The sequence below is a fragment of the Equus quagga genome, chromosome 5 (genome assembly GCF_021613505.1).
Source record: "Equus quagga isolate Etosha38 chromosome 5, UCLA_HA_Equagga_1.0, whole genome shotgun sequence".
Classification (NCBI taxonomy): Eukaryota; Metazoa; Chordata; class Mammalia; order Perissodactyla; family Equidae; genus Equus; species Equus quagga.
Genome location: NC_060271.1, coordinates 6,595,510 through 6,611,346, shown reverse-complemented (window position 1 = coordinate 6,611,346; position 15,837 = coordinate 6,595,510). Strand labels below are relative to the sequence as shown.

The window sequence follows — 15,837 nt, the reverse complement described above, 5'->3', positions numbered from 1 at the left end:
GGCCCCGTATTATTTATTTTTCCACTCTAGAAGTTCCCTTTGCAGCTTGTTCAGATCTTCCATTTCTCTGTTGAGATTCCATATTTATTCTATCATTATGTTTATGTTTTGCTTTATATCAATGAATTGTAATATCTGTTTTAAAGTCTTTGCTAATTATGTCATTTCAATTATTTCTGGATTTGTTTCTACTATTATTTTTTTTCTCTTGCTGCTTACCATGTCTGATATGTTATTGTAAGGTGGACTTTATGGATGCTACTTTGAGTACCTAGATTTTTGTTATCTTTTTGGGTAGGGCCTATATTTGATGTTTTTAAAAGGCTATTGTAAATTTTTAAAATTTACTTTTCCAGTTATTGGTTGCGTATAGAAATACAGTTTTTTGTTTATTTTGCTTTTTTACTTTGTACACATTAAAACATGTTAGTTAGGAGAGTTATATAGTACAGTTTATATTTTAGAAATGATGAGTCTAGACTCCGAGTAGAGATGGATTAGAAAAGGATTAGGAGCAAAGTGGAGAAGCTTATTTGGAGTTTTTCAATGTTCTTAGTTGGATGGTAGTGACTTGTGTTAGAAATTGGTCATGGAGCTAGAAAGAAGAGGATGAACTAGATATTTATTTGGGAGATTTAACATCATACTGGCAGCAGGAAGAGATGACACACTCAGAATAGGGGTATGTCAATAAGAGTGTCATTAAAGGAGTACTTCCAAAGATAGTAAGAGTGAGGTGTGGAAAACCACAATAATGCACTGCTCTGTGTCTAGTAACAGCAGCTGTTGCCACCCCTCGCCCTGTGGACCTCCTGAAAGGAGTGGCTTAGTCCATTTGGGTTTCTGTAACAAAAATAGCATAGACTTGGGTGATTTATGAATGACAGAAATTTGTTTCTCACAGTTCTGGAGGCTAGGAGGTCCAAGATCAAGGTGCTGGCAGATTTGGTGTCTGGTGAGAGTCCGCTTCCTGGTTCATAGACGTCTTTTTGCTGTGTTCTCACATGGCAGAAGGGGCAAGGGGGCTTTCTGGGCTCTCTTTTACAAGGGTGCTGATTCCATTCATGAGGGCTCTACCATGTGGTCTGATCACTTCCCAAAGGTTCATACTTCCAAATACCATAAAATTGGGTTAAATTTTGACATAAGAATTTTGGAGGAACACAAGCATTCAGTCTATAGTGAGGAGAGAGGGCTGATTTTAAAGGAGTGATTGGGGGGATACAGCCAGTCCAAGGCAACCTTAAAGTGAGCTGGGGAAATAATCTGTAGTGGGTTGAATTATGTTCCCGTAAAACTTGTCTAAGTCCTGACCCCTGGAACCTGTGAATTTGACCTTATTTGGAGATAGGGTCTTTGCAAGTATAGGTAAGTGGATGATATTGAGAAGATCATCTGGATTTAGGGTCCACCTAAAATTTAGGGTGGACTGTTGCTGTTGTTGCCTCATCCTTTCATGTTTTTGTTTTAGAACTTTGGTCTCATATTAGTGAAGTTTTACAGAAATATATATACACTATAAATATATAATATATGTTATTATATATTATATATGTATTGACTCAGGGTCCAGCCTAAATAAAGAGACAGGGAGGGAGATTTGAGACATAGAGACACAGGGAACAAGGCCATGTGAAGATGGAGGCAGAGATTAGAGTTAGGCTGCCACAAGCTGAGGAAAGCCAGGAGCCACCAGAAGCTGGTAAAGAATTCTTCCCTGGAGCCTTCAGAGGGCGAATGGCCCTGCTTCCATCTTAATTTTTGGACTTCTGTCCTCCAGAACCGTGAGAGAATGAATTTCTGTTGTATTTAGCCACCAATTTTGTTGTAATTTGTTATAGCAACTCTAAGAAACTAATACACATTCTATTGTAACTTCATTCTCCTCCCTCCTGACTTTTTTGAGAGCTTCATGTTGTCAGAACTAAACTGACAACCAGAGGGCAAGGGGGCCTATTCATAGGATCCACACAGTTCATCTCCAGGAGTAGAGAGCAGGGTGGAGAAGGTTAAAGAGTGGATCCGGGTGGGGGGTAGGTGACAAATGTGTGTTTGTGTGGGGTGTTGCTTAACGACAAGGAAGTGTCAGTAAAGATTAAGCAACTGAATAGATGTGATGCCATTTACTGAGTGGGGAAACACTGGGGAAGTACAGTTTTGTACCTCGTGAGTTTGAGGTGTTTGTGACACAGTTAAATAGATATGTCAGGGAGGCACGTGATTGAATATCTAAGACGATGGCTTAAAGAGAGATCTGACCCGGAGATAATAATCCAGAATTCCCTGGGGTTATAGTTGATACTTAGAGTCACATAATCAGTAGACAAATATTAACGAGTCAGAGTCATTACTGGTCTTTGTTGGGGTTGGAAACCAGATAGAGTGATTTGAAGAATGAATGGCATAGGATAGATCTCTAAAACATACTACTGATTCATAAAACAAAAACAAGTAGCAGAATATTACAGTAAAATTTATATAAAGTTCAGAAACATGCATAACTAATCAATATTTAGGATAACGGTAATCTCTGGGTGAAGGGATGAGAAATAGCATCAGGGCGGGGCACATAAGGGATTCCAAAATATGGGTATATTCATCAAGCAGTGTGGTTAATACAGAGTGTTTTTAAAATGTTTATATTTCATATTCTATTATTTAAATATTTTGCACGTTTTAAATATCTTTTATGTGAATTTAATCTTTAATATGCTATATGTTTTAAACGGGGCGACTATGTCCAATAATATGGCAAATAATATAAAGTCTTCAAACTATTCTGGATAAAATGTAACAAACACTTTCACACGCAAAGTAAAGGAGATCTCTAGCACTCCCACCCAATTCAGAGAAGCTGGAAGTCAGCTCTGTGTTCAGGCCCTGAAGCTTTGACAAAAACCAGTGTTAACCAGGGATTAGAGCCTGGGTCGCTGCCAAAACCAGGTGGGGAGTTTGAATGGAGACTACAAACTTTATCTCTATATAAAATATATCACTAATACGGGTGAACAAAGGCTGACTATACTTCAGTGAAATGATAGATCTAAAAAAATCTGCTTCTGAGAAAGGGAAACAGAAACAGGGAAGCTTGTCAGTTTTGGCTTGGCTTTTGAGTGAGAAAAATATATTCTAAAAATTTGCTATCACAGGCCTGTCCTCACACAAATTTAGAGTTTTAACTGACATTTCTTGCTTGGTTCAGGAAATCTATAGCTGGGAAATTATCAAAGTGATCCCTGTAATGCTCCTGGGGTAACTAGCATTTAGCAGAGTCTCTCTGATGTAGCATGTCTTCTACCCAGGCCTCACAGCAGTCCTACAAATAAAATCTCATTAAAGACCAGCTCACAATTTTAATTCACAAAACATGGGCCTCCATCAGTAAGAATCAACAGAATCAACAACTAACAGAATTAGATTTCCAGACACTTCAGGAAATGGAATTATTGATGCATTATAAAATAAATATATTTAAAATTTACATCAAATAAATTACAGATAGGGGGTCACCCTGTGTCTGAGTGGTTTAAGTTCATGTGCTCTGTTTTGCTGGCCTGGGGTTCACCAGTTTGGATCCTGGGCGTGGACCTAGGCTCCACTCATCAAGCCATGCGGTGGCGACATCCCACATAGAGGAACTAAAATGACCTATAGCTAGTATATACAACTATATACTGGGGCTTTGGGGAGAAAAAAAAATGAAAGATTGGCAACAGATAGTAGCTCAGGGCCAATCTTCCTCACAAAAAAAAAAAAGAGAGAGAGAAATTAAAGATAAAATAAAAAATGAAAAAATTACTGTGGACAATTAGACTGTGAAGAAGCAAACAGCACTGAATAGAGAAATAGTGACCTGGAAGATACATCTATAGAAATTACCCACAGGAACCATAATCTCCATTTTCCCAGGGGCGTATGAACCAATTCTGGCTTTTGAGACCCAAGTAGAAGTCTGATGAGACTGTTTCAGGGAATTCTTTTGCTTCCCTGCCTCTTTTATGACATGAATTCTGACGTGGTGAGGATTTGGAGCAACTGAAACTCTCCTGAATTCTTCTGGGAATGCAGAATGGTACAGCCACTTTCCAAGAACAGGCTGGCACTTTCTTACGTAAAGTTAAACACATACATATAGGAGGTATGGAATTCCAGGGACCCAGGAGTCCCGTTCCTAGGTAACTGCCCAAGAAGAATAAGAACTATGTTCACACAAACTGTTACATGAATATTTATAGTAGCTTTATTTCACATTGTCAGAAACTTTAAACACTCAAAATGCCCTTCACTTGGTGAATAAAGCAGCTGTAGTGCATGCAGTGGAGCGCTTCTCAGGTGCACAGGGGAGTGAACGACAGAAACAGGCAGCAGCGTGCTGCGATCTGAGGTGCACTGTGTGAAGGGAAAGCAGCCAGATTCAAAAGGCCTGCATACTGTATGACTCTATATGACATTTTGGAAAAGGCAGGACTCTGGGGACTGAACACAGAGAGGTGGTTGTGTAGGGTTAGTGGGAGCAGTTCTCTACAAAGGGACACTAGGGGATTTTTGAGTCATGAAACTGTTTACAATGGTGGTGGTACACGACTATGCATTCATCGAAACTCGTACAACTTAGTATACACCAAAATAATTTTTTTCTGCTACTGTAATGTAAGTTATACCTCAATTAAAAACAAAAATGAAGAGGAGGAAAGTGATTATTACAGCATGTAGAGTAAACATCAGAGAAGTTTAGTTATGAAGAGTAATTGAAGAGGATGTGGGGGTCAACAGAGAGTTTCTTTAAGGCAAATAATTGAGCATGAATTGTTTGTTAAGAATGACACATTTGAGAGGGCCAGCCCCCTGGCTGAGTCATTAAGTTCGAGTATTCTGCTGCGGTGGACAGGGTTTCACTGGCTCGAATCCTGGGCGCGGACATGGCACCGCTGATCAAGCCATGCTGAGGCGGCATCCCACATGCCACAACTAGAAGGACCCGTGACGAAAAATACACAACTATGTACTGGGGGGCTTTGGGGAGAAAAAGGAAAAATAAAATCTTTAAAACAAAAACAAAAGCAAAAGAGAATGACACTTTTGAGAAGGAAAGTTTGAAGATGTATATATGAATGAAGAAATAACAGGAGAGAGGCCAAGGCAAGAGGGATGAAATCCAGCCAGCGCATATGGAAGTGTTGGTCCTTGCAAGGAGATACACATTTTCCATATAAGAGAATAAGGGAAAGATGCATGCAGTTTCCAGCTAAATTTGCTGGTGACTTGGCTTCATTTTTCTCAGTGAAGTGAGATCAGCATAAAATGGGTTTGAAGAACAAGTAGACTGCGTGAAGTAATTCTTGCCCAGTGGTGGAGAGTGCCCTGTCTGAAGAGACGTGACAGGATTTCCAGCTACTCAGGCCTCATTTGAAGTTCCTGATTATGAATTTGCCGTGACATGCTATGTTGGGTGAATCCTCCCCCTCTCCGTAGATGATTAGCTGCTGGGTGTTGCCACAAAAAACGTGGATAGTGAAGTTCTTCCAGAAATGGAGTTTTGTCTCAAGAGTGTCAGGGAGGAGGGAACAAGGAGTTGAGGGTATTTGCAGAGGAGTAATTTATACTTTATTTTCTACAGTAAATTATACTGAGCCATCCCTGGTGGTCTAGCGCTGATTAAGATTTGGCGTGCTCATCATGGTGGCCATACCACCATCTCTCACTCGTCATACTGTGGTGGCTGTGTGTTGCTGTGATGCTGAAAGCTGTCCCACCGGTATTTCAAATACCATCAGGGTCACCCATGGTGGACAGGTTTCAGCGGAATTTCCAGACTAGACAAACTCGGAAGGACCTGTCCACCCACTTCTGAAAAAAAATTGGCTATGAAAACCCTATGAATAGCAGTGGAGTCTTGTCTGATGTGGCACTGGAAGGTGAGAGAATGGAGCAAAAAGACTGGGCAGGGTTCCACTCTCCGGTGCACAGGGGTGCTAGGAGTCAGGATTGACTTGAAAGCACTAACAACAAAATTTACACTTGGGACCGTGGAGGGAATTTAATCAATTGAAAGTAATGTGGAGGTCAATGAATTAATTGCATGTTGAAGCATTTGACAAAGATAGCAGTCAGTCTCTGTTTGGCTTATCACTTTCTATTCATGTCTAATATGGTGCCATGCCTTTCAAATATCTGTTGAATGAACAAATGCCAGTCCCTCTTAGAGGAGAAATAGGCCTTTACAGTCTCACCTCCCTGTCACTTCCTACTCTTCTGCAGTGCTCTGGGTGTGGCAACCCTTTACCTCGTGAACGCTTTTGAGGGTGAGAGTAGGCAGGCCTTATCCTCTGGCACACAGTAATCACTGAAGAGATGTTTGTTGAATGATTGACCATTGATCTCTGCTTGAACAGTTCTTTGTGTTGTATTGAAATTGTCAGATTTCTTGGTTGTATTCCCCACTAAGCTGTTAACTCCAAAAGGATTAAAACTGTATCTTACTCATCCCTGTACTTTTAGTGGCTGGCACAGAACAGGCGATAAGTGAGGGATTGGAATAACTTAAATTTCTTCAAAATACAACAGAAGCTACAACAGATCAAATCTTCCCTTCAGGTAACAGTTGGAATAAGGTGGTTTATTACATGTGAATCATTAGTTGAGTGAGGAGAATGTACCTTCAGGCGGCCTCATCAAGTAGTTTGATATATGGCATGCCCACTTTTATGTTGAGTTTTTGTAGATATATGCTAACTAAGTTTATTTGGGGGTTTGTTTGCTAGGAGGAGGCATCTCCCTACTCTTTGGTCAACATCTGCCTGGACTTCCTGATTGCTAACCTGGAGAAATTGTGTTCTGAAAGGTCTGATGGGACCCTGTGCCTTCCGGAGCATTGGAGTTTCCCTCAGGAAGTAGCTGATCGATTCCTTGGAGTGATGACGTGGCAAGGTAATGATAAGGCTCCTTTATAGCATACTCTTATAACACGTTACTATCTGAAAAGCCCTTTCACATACAATTCCTGTTTTGCTCCTCACAATAACTTGGTGGGAAATATAGAAATTATTCCCTTTTTTGTTTTTAAGGAAGATTAGCCCTTAGCTAACATCTGCTGCCAATCCTCCTTCTTTTTGCTGAGGAAGACTGGCCCTGAGCTAACATGCATGCACATCTTCCCCTACTTTATATGTGGGACGCCTACCACAGCATGGCTTGCCAAGCAGTGTGTAGGTCCGCACCCGAGATCTGAACCAGCGAACCCTGGGCCACCAAAGTGGAATATGCGAACTTAGCTGCTGCAGCACTGGGCCAACCCCAAAATTCTTCTCATTTTATTTGTGTGGAGGTTGAATCTCAGAGTTCTTCTGGGATCTGTTGATGGTAACTGTCTTGCTTCTAGGCTTGCCCTGCTGTTGGCTTAGCAGAGTGACCATAGTGGAGAACTAAGTCAAGCTATCGCTCATCTATCTGCTGTCTAGCTTCTGAAATGCTGTTGGCTGTAGTCTCATCTCTCATTCTTTTCGTTGTGAATATAAAGCTTTAACATTTTTTCCTTTACCTCCCATTGAGGTTTAAGGGTCTAGCTTCATTCTTTTGCATGTGGCTCTTTAGTTGTCCAAGTGCTATTTGTTGAAAAGGCTCTTCTTTCCCCACTGAGTGGTCTTGGCACTCTTGTTGAAAATCAGTTGACTGTAGATTCGTGGGTTTATTTCTTTACTCTCAGTTCTGTTGTATTGATTGGTATGTCTGTCCTTATGTCAGTACCACAGTGTCTTGATTACTGTTGTCTTGTAGTGAGTTTTGAAATTGGAAAGTGTGAGTCTTCCAGCTTTATTCTTTTTTGGGATTGTTTTGGCTACTCTGGATTCCTTATATTTCCATATGAATTTTCAAATCAACTTGGCAGTTTCTGCAAAGAATCCAGCTGGGATTCCAATGGGGATTGCATCAAATATGTGTATCAATTTGGGGGAATATTGCCATATTATCAGAATTAAGTTTTCTGACCCATGATCATGATGTCTTTCTGTTTATTTGGATCATCTTTAATTATTTTCACCAATGTTTTGCCATCTTATCAGTCTGGAATCTTTCATTCATAAGCGTGGGATGTCTTTCTCTTTATTTAAAATAGACCTTTAATTTCTTTCAACAATGTTTTCTAGTTTATAAGTTTGACACTTTTGTTTATTTCTAAGTGTTTTCTTTTGGTATTATTATACATAGAATTGCTTTCTTTTTTTTTTTGAGGAAGATTAGCCTTGAGCTAACTACTGCCAGTCCTCCTCTTTTTGCTGAGGAAGACTGGCCCTGAGCTAACATCCATGCCCATCTTCCTCTACTTTATATGTGGGACACCTACCACAGCATGGCTTGCCAAGCAGTGCCATGTTGGCACCCAGGATCCGAACCGGCGAACCCTGGCTGCCAAAGCAGAGCTCGTGAACTTAACCACTATGCCACTGGGCCAGCCCCTAGGATTGATTTTTTTTGATGGTCATATATCCTAAAAAACTTTCTGAACTCATTTTTTACTTCTAATAATTGTTCAGTGGATTCCTTAGAATTTTCTATATACAATATCATGTCATCTGCAAATGGGGATAGTTTTACTTCTTCCTTTCCACTTCGGAGGCCTATTATTTCATTTTCTTGTGCAGTTTCGCTGGTTAGAATCTCCAATCCAGTGTTGAGGTATTGAACACTGAAGTTGAAGTATTGAAGCAGACGTCCTTGTGTTTTCCTGATCTTAGGGGGAAAGCCTCTAGTCTTTCACCATTCAGTGATGTTAGCTTTGGGTTTTTTGTAGCGGCCTTTAATAGGCTGAGGAGGTTCCCTTCTATTTCACTTTGTTGAGTGTTTTCATCAGGAAAAGGGTGTTGGATTGTTCTGCCTCTGTTGAAATGCTCCTGTGGGTTTTATTTTTTATTCATTAATATGGTGTGGATTACATTGCTTTTTGGATGTTAATCCAACATTGTTTTCCTGGGATAAATCTCACTTGGTCGTGGTGTGTAATTCTTTTCATATGTTGCTAGGTTAGGTTTGCTGGTATTTTGATAAGAACTTACGCATCCGTTATTTTAAGGGATATCAGGGTAATACTGGCCTCAAGGAGTTGGGAGGTGTTTCCTCTTTTCTGTTTTTTCGAAGAGTTTATGAAAAATTGGTGTATATTCTTTAAATGTTTGGTAGAATTCACTAGTGCAGCCCTCTTGGCTTCTTTGGGTAGTGTTTTGGTGGTGAGTTCAGTCTATTTACTAGTTATAGGTCTATTCATATCGTCTATTTCTTCTTGGGTAGTTTTGGTAGTTTGTTATTCTTTTTTTTTTTTTTTTTAATTTTTTTTTTTTTTTAATTTTTCCTTTTTCTCCCCAAAGCCCCCCGGTACATAGTTGTGTATTTTTAGTTGTGGGCCCTTCCAGTTGTGGCATGTGGGATGCTGCCTCAGCATGGCTTGATGAGCGGTGCTGTGTCCGCGCCCAGGATTCAAACTGGCGAAAGCCTGGGCCGCCAGAAGCGGAGCGTTCCAACTTAACCACTCAGCCACGGGGCCGGCCCCATGTGTTGTTCTATAAATTTGTGCATTTCATTTACATTATGTAGTTTATCAGCATACAGTTGTTCATAGTATCCCTTTATAATCCATTTTATTTCTGCAAGATCAGTAGTTGTATGTCTTCTTTCATTTCTCATCCTAGTAATTTGAGTTCTTGCTTTTTTTCTTCGTCAGTGGAGCCAAAGGTTTGTCAACTTTGTTGAGCTTTTGAAAGAACCAACGTTTGGTTTCATTGATCTCCGCCCTCCCCCCCACTTTATTGTCTTGTCTTTCTGCCGTTTCATTAATGTCTACTCTAATCTTCATCATTTCCTTCTTCCTGCTCACTTCGTTTAGTTTGGTTTTGTTTTTCCTGTGTCTTAAGGTAGAAGTTTAGGTTATTGATTTGAGATTTTCTTTTTTCTTTTCGTTCTTTTTTTTTTTTTTTGAGGAAGATTAGCCCTGAGCTAACATCTGCTGCCAATCCTCCTCCTTTTGCTGAGGAAGACTGGCCCTGAGCTAACATCCATGCCCATCTTCCTCTACTTTATATGTGGGCCGCCTACCACAGCATGGCTTGCCAAGCAGTGCCATGTCCGCATCCGGGATCCGAACTGGCGAAAGCCAGGCTGCCAAAGTGGAACATGCGAACTTAACCACTGTGCCACCGGGCCAGCCCCAAGATTTTCTTTTTTAAATATTTGCAATCAGAGCTATAAATGTCCCTCAAGTACTGCTTGAGCTGCATCCCGTAAGTTTTTGTATGTTTTCATTTTTCATTCATCTCAAATTATTTTCGAGTTTCCTTTTGATTTCTTTGACCCATTGGTTTTTTAGGAGTGTATTGTTTAATTTCCACATACTTGTGATGTTCCCAAATTTCTTCGTTATTGATTTTTCATTTCATTTCATTGTAGTTGGAGAACATACTTTATTTTAATTCTTTGAAATTTATTGGGATCTGTTTTGTGGACTAATATATAGGGCCTTCTGTAGAGAATGTTCATGTGCTCTCGAGGAGAATGTATATTCTGCTGTTATTCGATGACTTCTGTAGATTTCTGTTGGATCTAGTTGGCTTATGCTAATCCCCTTCCTTATCGATTTTTTGCCTAGTTCTATATTGAAAGAGTTTTTGAATCCTCTTTGTTGTTCATGCTAAATAGGATATAGCTGTACTCTTAAGAAATTTAACAGGAAAGAAGAGAAAAAGGAGGTGGTAACTTTTTATGAAGGTGCTGGTAGGGGAAGGGATAGCACGGACCCTTATGAATGTATGGAGAAAGGGAAAAGCCAATGAGGAGGGAAACATTAAAAATAGAAGAGCTTGGGGCCGGCCCAGTGGTGCAGCGGTTAAGTGCGCACATTCCACTTTGGCAGCCTGGAGTTTGCCGGTTCGGATCCCGGGTGCGGACATGGCACCGCTTGGCAAGCCATGCTGTCGTAGGCGTCCCACATATAAAGTAGAGGAAGATGGGTACGGATGTTACCTCAGGGCCAACCTTCCTCAGCAAAAAGAGGAGGATTGGCAGCAGATGCTAGCTCAGGGCTAATCTTCCTCAAAAAAAAAAAAAAAAAAAAAAGGAGCTGAAAATTGATGACCCAAAGTACTGGAGGTAACTGAAGGAGTAGAATCATAAGCCTGGTTGAATAGGATTTGCCTCAGAAGGAAGAAATGACAGATAACTGAACAAAAACAGGAAAGAAAGTAGTGAGGGTGGGAGAAGAGCTGTATTTGGTGTTGGTGGGGAGGAAAGTCATTCTGAAGGATTCTGGGTTATTTGCTGCCTGAGGGGAGGTGATAGAAGGAAATGAGATTTATTTTTTCCAGTTGCGGTTGGAGATAAGTACTTTGCAGAGTCAATGTTTATTGACTCAAGAGTTGATTTGTGGCAGAGGCAGAGTAGGTTTGGTGTTTGAGAGTCCTTAGGATAACCTCACAGGGGTGAAGCTCCTGGAGATTTGGTGACTGAGGCTGAGATTGGGAACTTTTGCTCTGTGGTTTAGTTGATAGGTAACTAAGAACAAAAACCTAAGAAAACATCAATTTTTCCCGGTTGAGGAGAGGAGCAATGTCTCAGTCATATGTTATTTAAGTTTCTATAATTATAAAGCCATTGAAGTTATAATGGCTAACAATTTGGCAGACACTGTACCAAGAGCTTTACATACATATTATCCCTTTCTACAGATGAAGACACTGAGGATCAGAGAAATTAAGTAAATTTTTGTCCGAGATCATCTATCTCAGAAGTGACAGGCTTTGCGCCCAGACACTCTGGCTCTAGAGACTTGTTTTTAACCGCCACGCTGTGCTTTAATATGTTCACTTAATGTGCTGAATTGTTTAGCCAGAATTTTGCGGGCTATTTGATAACCTTTTATGAGACTTATGGCAAATTTCTTAGAAATAGCTATCGGCTTGTGGCTGTTTTCATTTCTTATTTGTCAGGTCTCTCCTACTCAGCAGACAGTATGCTCGGGGCTAAGGCCATGAAAATAAACCCTTGGCTCTACTGCCCTTAAAGAACCCCTGAGACTGCTACTTTGTGTTTAGTTTCCCCCCAGGTTTTTCATATTCAGCTTTAATCTAAAGATGCTATATATCACCAGCTAAATAAATTTTCACAAAAATTAAGTAGAAGAAGATGCATTATGTGCTTGTGACTTTTACCCTTGGAGTACCATGTAGTTTTCAGAGTGAAGGCATAGAGTTTAGGGAGAGAGGAAGATAAATTTATTAAACCTTCTAATCTCTCTATAGGTTTGACTTTTAAAAATTATTGTAAATATTTTTAAATATACAAAACTAGAGAAACTAAATAAACCTTAAGATATTCAGCTTCAACACTTATCAGCTCATGGCCAGTTTTTTTTGTTGCTGAGGGAGATTTGCCCTCAGCTAGCATGGCCACTGATGAACGAGTGCTGTAGGTTCATGCGCGGGAACTGCACCTGGGCTGCCAAGGTAGAACACGCTGCACTTAACCCCTAGACTACTGAGGCTAGCCCTCATGGCCAGTCTCTTTTTGAAGAAGATTAGCCCTGAGCTAACATCTGCTGCCAATCCTCCTCCTTTTGCTGAGGAAGACCGGCCCCGAGCTAACGTCCATGCCCATCTTCCTCCACTTTCTATGTGGGATGCCTGCCACACAGGGCTTGCCAAGCAGTGCCATGTCCGCACCCGGGATCCGAACCGGTGAACCGCGGGGCCGCTGAAGTGGAACATGCGCACTCAACCACTGTGCCACCTGGCTGGCCCTTCATGGCCAGTCTTGTATCATCCATACCTCTACCCACCCTTCCCCTGCCCCCAGATATTTTGAAGTAAATCCCAGATAGATCATTTCAACTGTACATGTAGCTGGGTAGGGGAGACTTTTAAAATATATCTAAGACAATTTTAATTTCACACTTAAAGTTTTTAATGTTAATTTTTAAAAAAAATTTCTCACAGCTTTATTTATTATTTATTTATTTTAAAAAATGTTTTATTTATTTTATTTCTTTTACTTTTTCTACCCAAATCCCCCCAGTACATAGTTGTGTGCTTTAGTTGTGGATCCTTCTAGTTGTGGCATGTGGGATGCCACCTCAACGTGGCCTGATGAGCAGTGCCATATCCACACCCAGGATCTGAACTGGTGAAACCCTGGGCCATCAAAGTGGGGCATGCGAACTTAACCACTCAGCCACGGAGCTGGCCCCTGGACTTTGGGTGATTATGATGCCACAGTGTAGGGTCATCCTTGATAAAAAATGTACCACTCCGATGTGATGTCGATAATGAGGGAGGCTGTGCCTGTGTAGGGGCAGGATTATTGAGAAATCTCTACCTCCCTCTCAGTTGTCTTGTCAACCTAAAACTGCTTTAAAAAAAAGTAGTCTTTAGGGGCTGGCCCCAGGGCACTTTACTGCAGCAGCCTGGGTTCACGGGTTCAGATCCCAGGCCAGACCTCCACTACTCATCAATCCACATTGTGGCGGCAACCCACATAGAAGATAGAGGAAGAATGGCACAGATATTAGTTCAGAGCTAATCTTCAAGCAAAAAAAAAAAAAAAAGAGGAAGATTGGCAACAGATGTTAGCTCAGAGCGAATCTTTCTCAACAAAAAAATAAAGTGTTTAAAAAAATACACACAAAGATACAGATACACCCACAACATATATATTGCAAAATAATACAAGAGATAGAGGAGAAGCCTATAGATAAGCTTATCAACCAATCACAATTACATGGGCCTCATCTGGATACTAATTCAAACAAAGATCTTTGACAGTTCTAAGACAGTCAGTCAAAATGAACACTGACTGGATATTTGATAATATTAAGAAATTAATGTTGGGGCCGGCCCTGTGGCCGAGTGGTTAAGTTCACGCACTCTGCTTTGGTGGCCCAGGGTTTCGCCAGTTTGGATCCTGGATGTGGATGTGGCACCACTCATTAGGCCACGTTGAGGCGGTGTCCCACATGCCACAACTAGAAGGACCCACAACTAAAATATACAACTATGTACTGGAGGGATTTGGGGAGAAAAAGGAAAAATAAAATCCTTAAAAAAAAAAATCACCCGAAGTCCGTAATTTACCTTAGGATTCACTCTTGATGTGCATTCTATGGGTTTGGACAAAAGTATGATGATATATCTCCTTCCTTATAATATACAGAGTATTTTCACTGCCCTAAAAATCCTCTGTGCTCTGCCTGTGCATCTCTCTCCAGTCCTGGCAACCGCTAATCTTTTTACTGTCCCCGTAGTGTTGTGTAGTTGGAATCATACAGCACGTAGTCTTTTCAGATTGGCTTCTGGCACTCAGTAATAAGCATTTAAGGTTCCTGCATGTCTTTTATTTGATAGCTCATTTCTTTTTAGTACTGGAAAATAGTCCATTGTCTGTACCACAGTTTATTCGTTCACCAACAGAAAGACGTCTTGGCTCTTTCCAGGTTTTTGCAATTGTGAATAAAGCTGCTGTAAACATCTTTGTGCAGGTTTTTGTGTGGACGTAAGGCTTACTCCTATGAGTAAATAACAAGGAATGTGAGTGCTAGATCATATGGTGAGAATACGTTTAGTTTTGTAAGAAACTGCCAAACTGTCTTCCAAAATGGCTATCCTATTTTGCCTTTCCACCAGCAGTGTCGGAGAGTTCCTGTTGCTCCACATCCTCTCCAACTTTTGGTGCTATCAGTGTTTGTGATTTTGGCCATTCTAGGAGGTGTGTAGTGGTCTCTCATTGCTGTCTTAATTTGCATTTCCTCGACAACATATGGTGTGGAGCATCTTTCCATATGCTTATTTGCCATCAGTATATCTTCTGTGGTGAGACGTTTGTTAAGATCTTTGGCCTATTTTTTAGTTGAGGTGTTTGTTTTCTTATTGGTGAGTTTTAAGAGTTCTTTGTGTATTGGGGATAAGTCCTTTATCAGATAAGTCTTTTGCAATTATTTTCTACCAGCCTGGCTTGTGGTTTAATTCTCTTGACATTGTCTTTCACAGAGCAGAAGTTTTTAATTCTAATAAAGTCTAGCTTATTGATTAATTCTTTCATGGAGTGTGTCTTTGGTGCTGTATCTAAAAAGACATCACTGTACCCAAGATCATCTAGGTTTTCTCCTATGTTATCTTCTAGGAGTTTTGTAGTTTTGGGTTTCCATTTTTTTTCTTTAAGATTGTTTATTTATTTAGTTTTTAAATTTTTCCTTCTTCTCCCTAAAGCCCCACAGTACATAGTTGTATATTTTATTTGTGGGTCCTTTTAGTTGTGGCATGTGGGGCACCGCCTCAGCAATACTTGATGAGCAGTGCAGTGTTCGAGCCCAGGATCTGAACTGGCAAAACCCTGGGCCGCCAAAGCAATGCACGCAAACTTAACCACTCGGCCATGGGGCCAGACCTTGTATCATCCATTTTGATCCTTTTTGTGAAGGGTGTAAGGTCTTTGTCTAGATGAGTTTTTTTTCATGTGGATGTCCAGTTGTTCCAGCACTATTTGTTGAAGAAACTGTCTTTGCTCCATTGAATTGCCTTTGCTCCTTTGTCAAATATCAGTAGAATGTATTTATATGGGTCTATTTCTGGGCTCTTCATTCTGTCCCATTCGTGTATTTGTCTGTTCTTTCACCAGTACCACCCTGTCTTGATTACTGTAGCTTTATAAAGTCATGTCTGGAAGTCAGGTAATGTCAGCCCTCCAGTTTTGTTCTTTTCTTTCAATGTTGTGTTGGCTAGTCTTGGTTTTTTGCCTTTCTGTATAAACTTCAGAGTCAGTTTATCTATATCCACAAAATAACTTCCTGGAATTTTTTTTTTAAAG

General features: G+C 40.5%; 1 protein-coding gene across 1 annotated transcript in view; it reads left to right on the top strand.

Annotated features, from left to right (window-relative positions):
• Window positions 1-15,837, top strand: part of ZYG11A (zyg-11 family member A, cell cycle regulator) — a 74,631-nt gene that overhangs the window by 8,948 nt on the left and 49,846 nt on the right. The window contains exon 2 of the mRNA XM_046660451.1: window positions 6,762-6,927. Within this exon, the coding sequence (XP_046516407.1) occupies window positions 6,762-6,927 (166 nt within the window). The remainder of the gene's footprint in view (window positions 1-6,761; window positions 6,928-15,837) is intronic.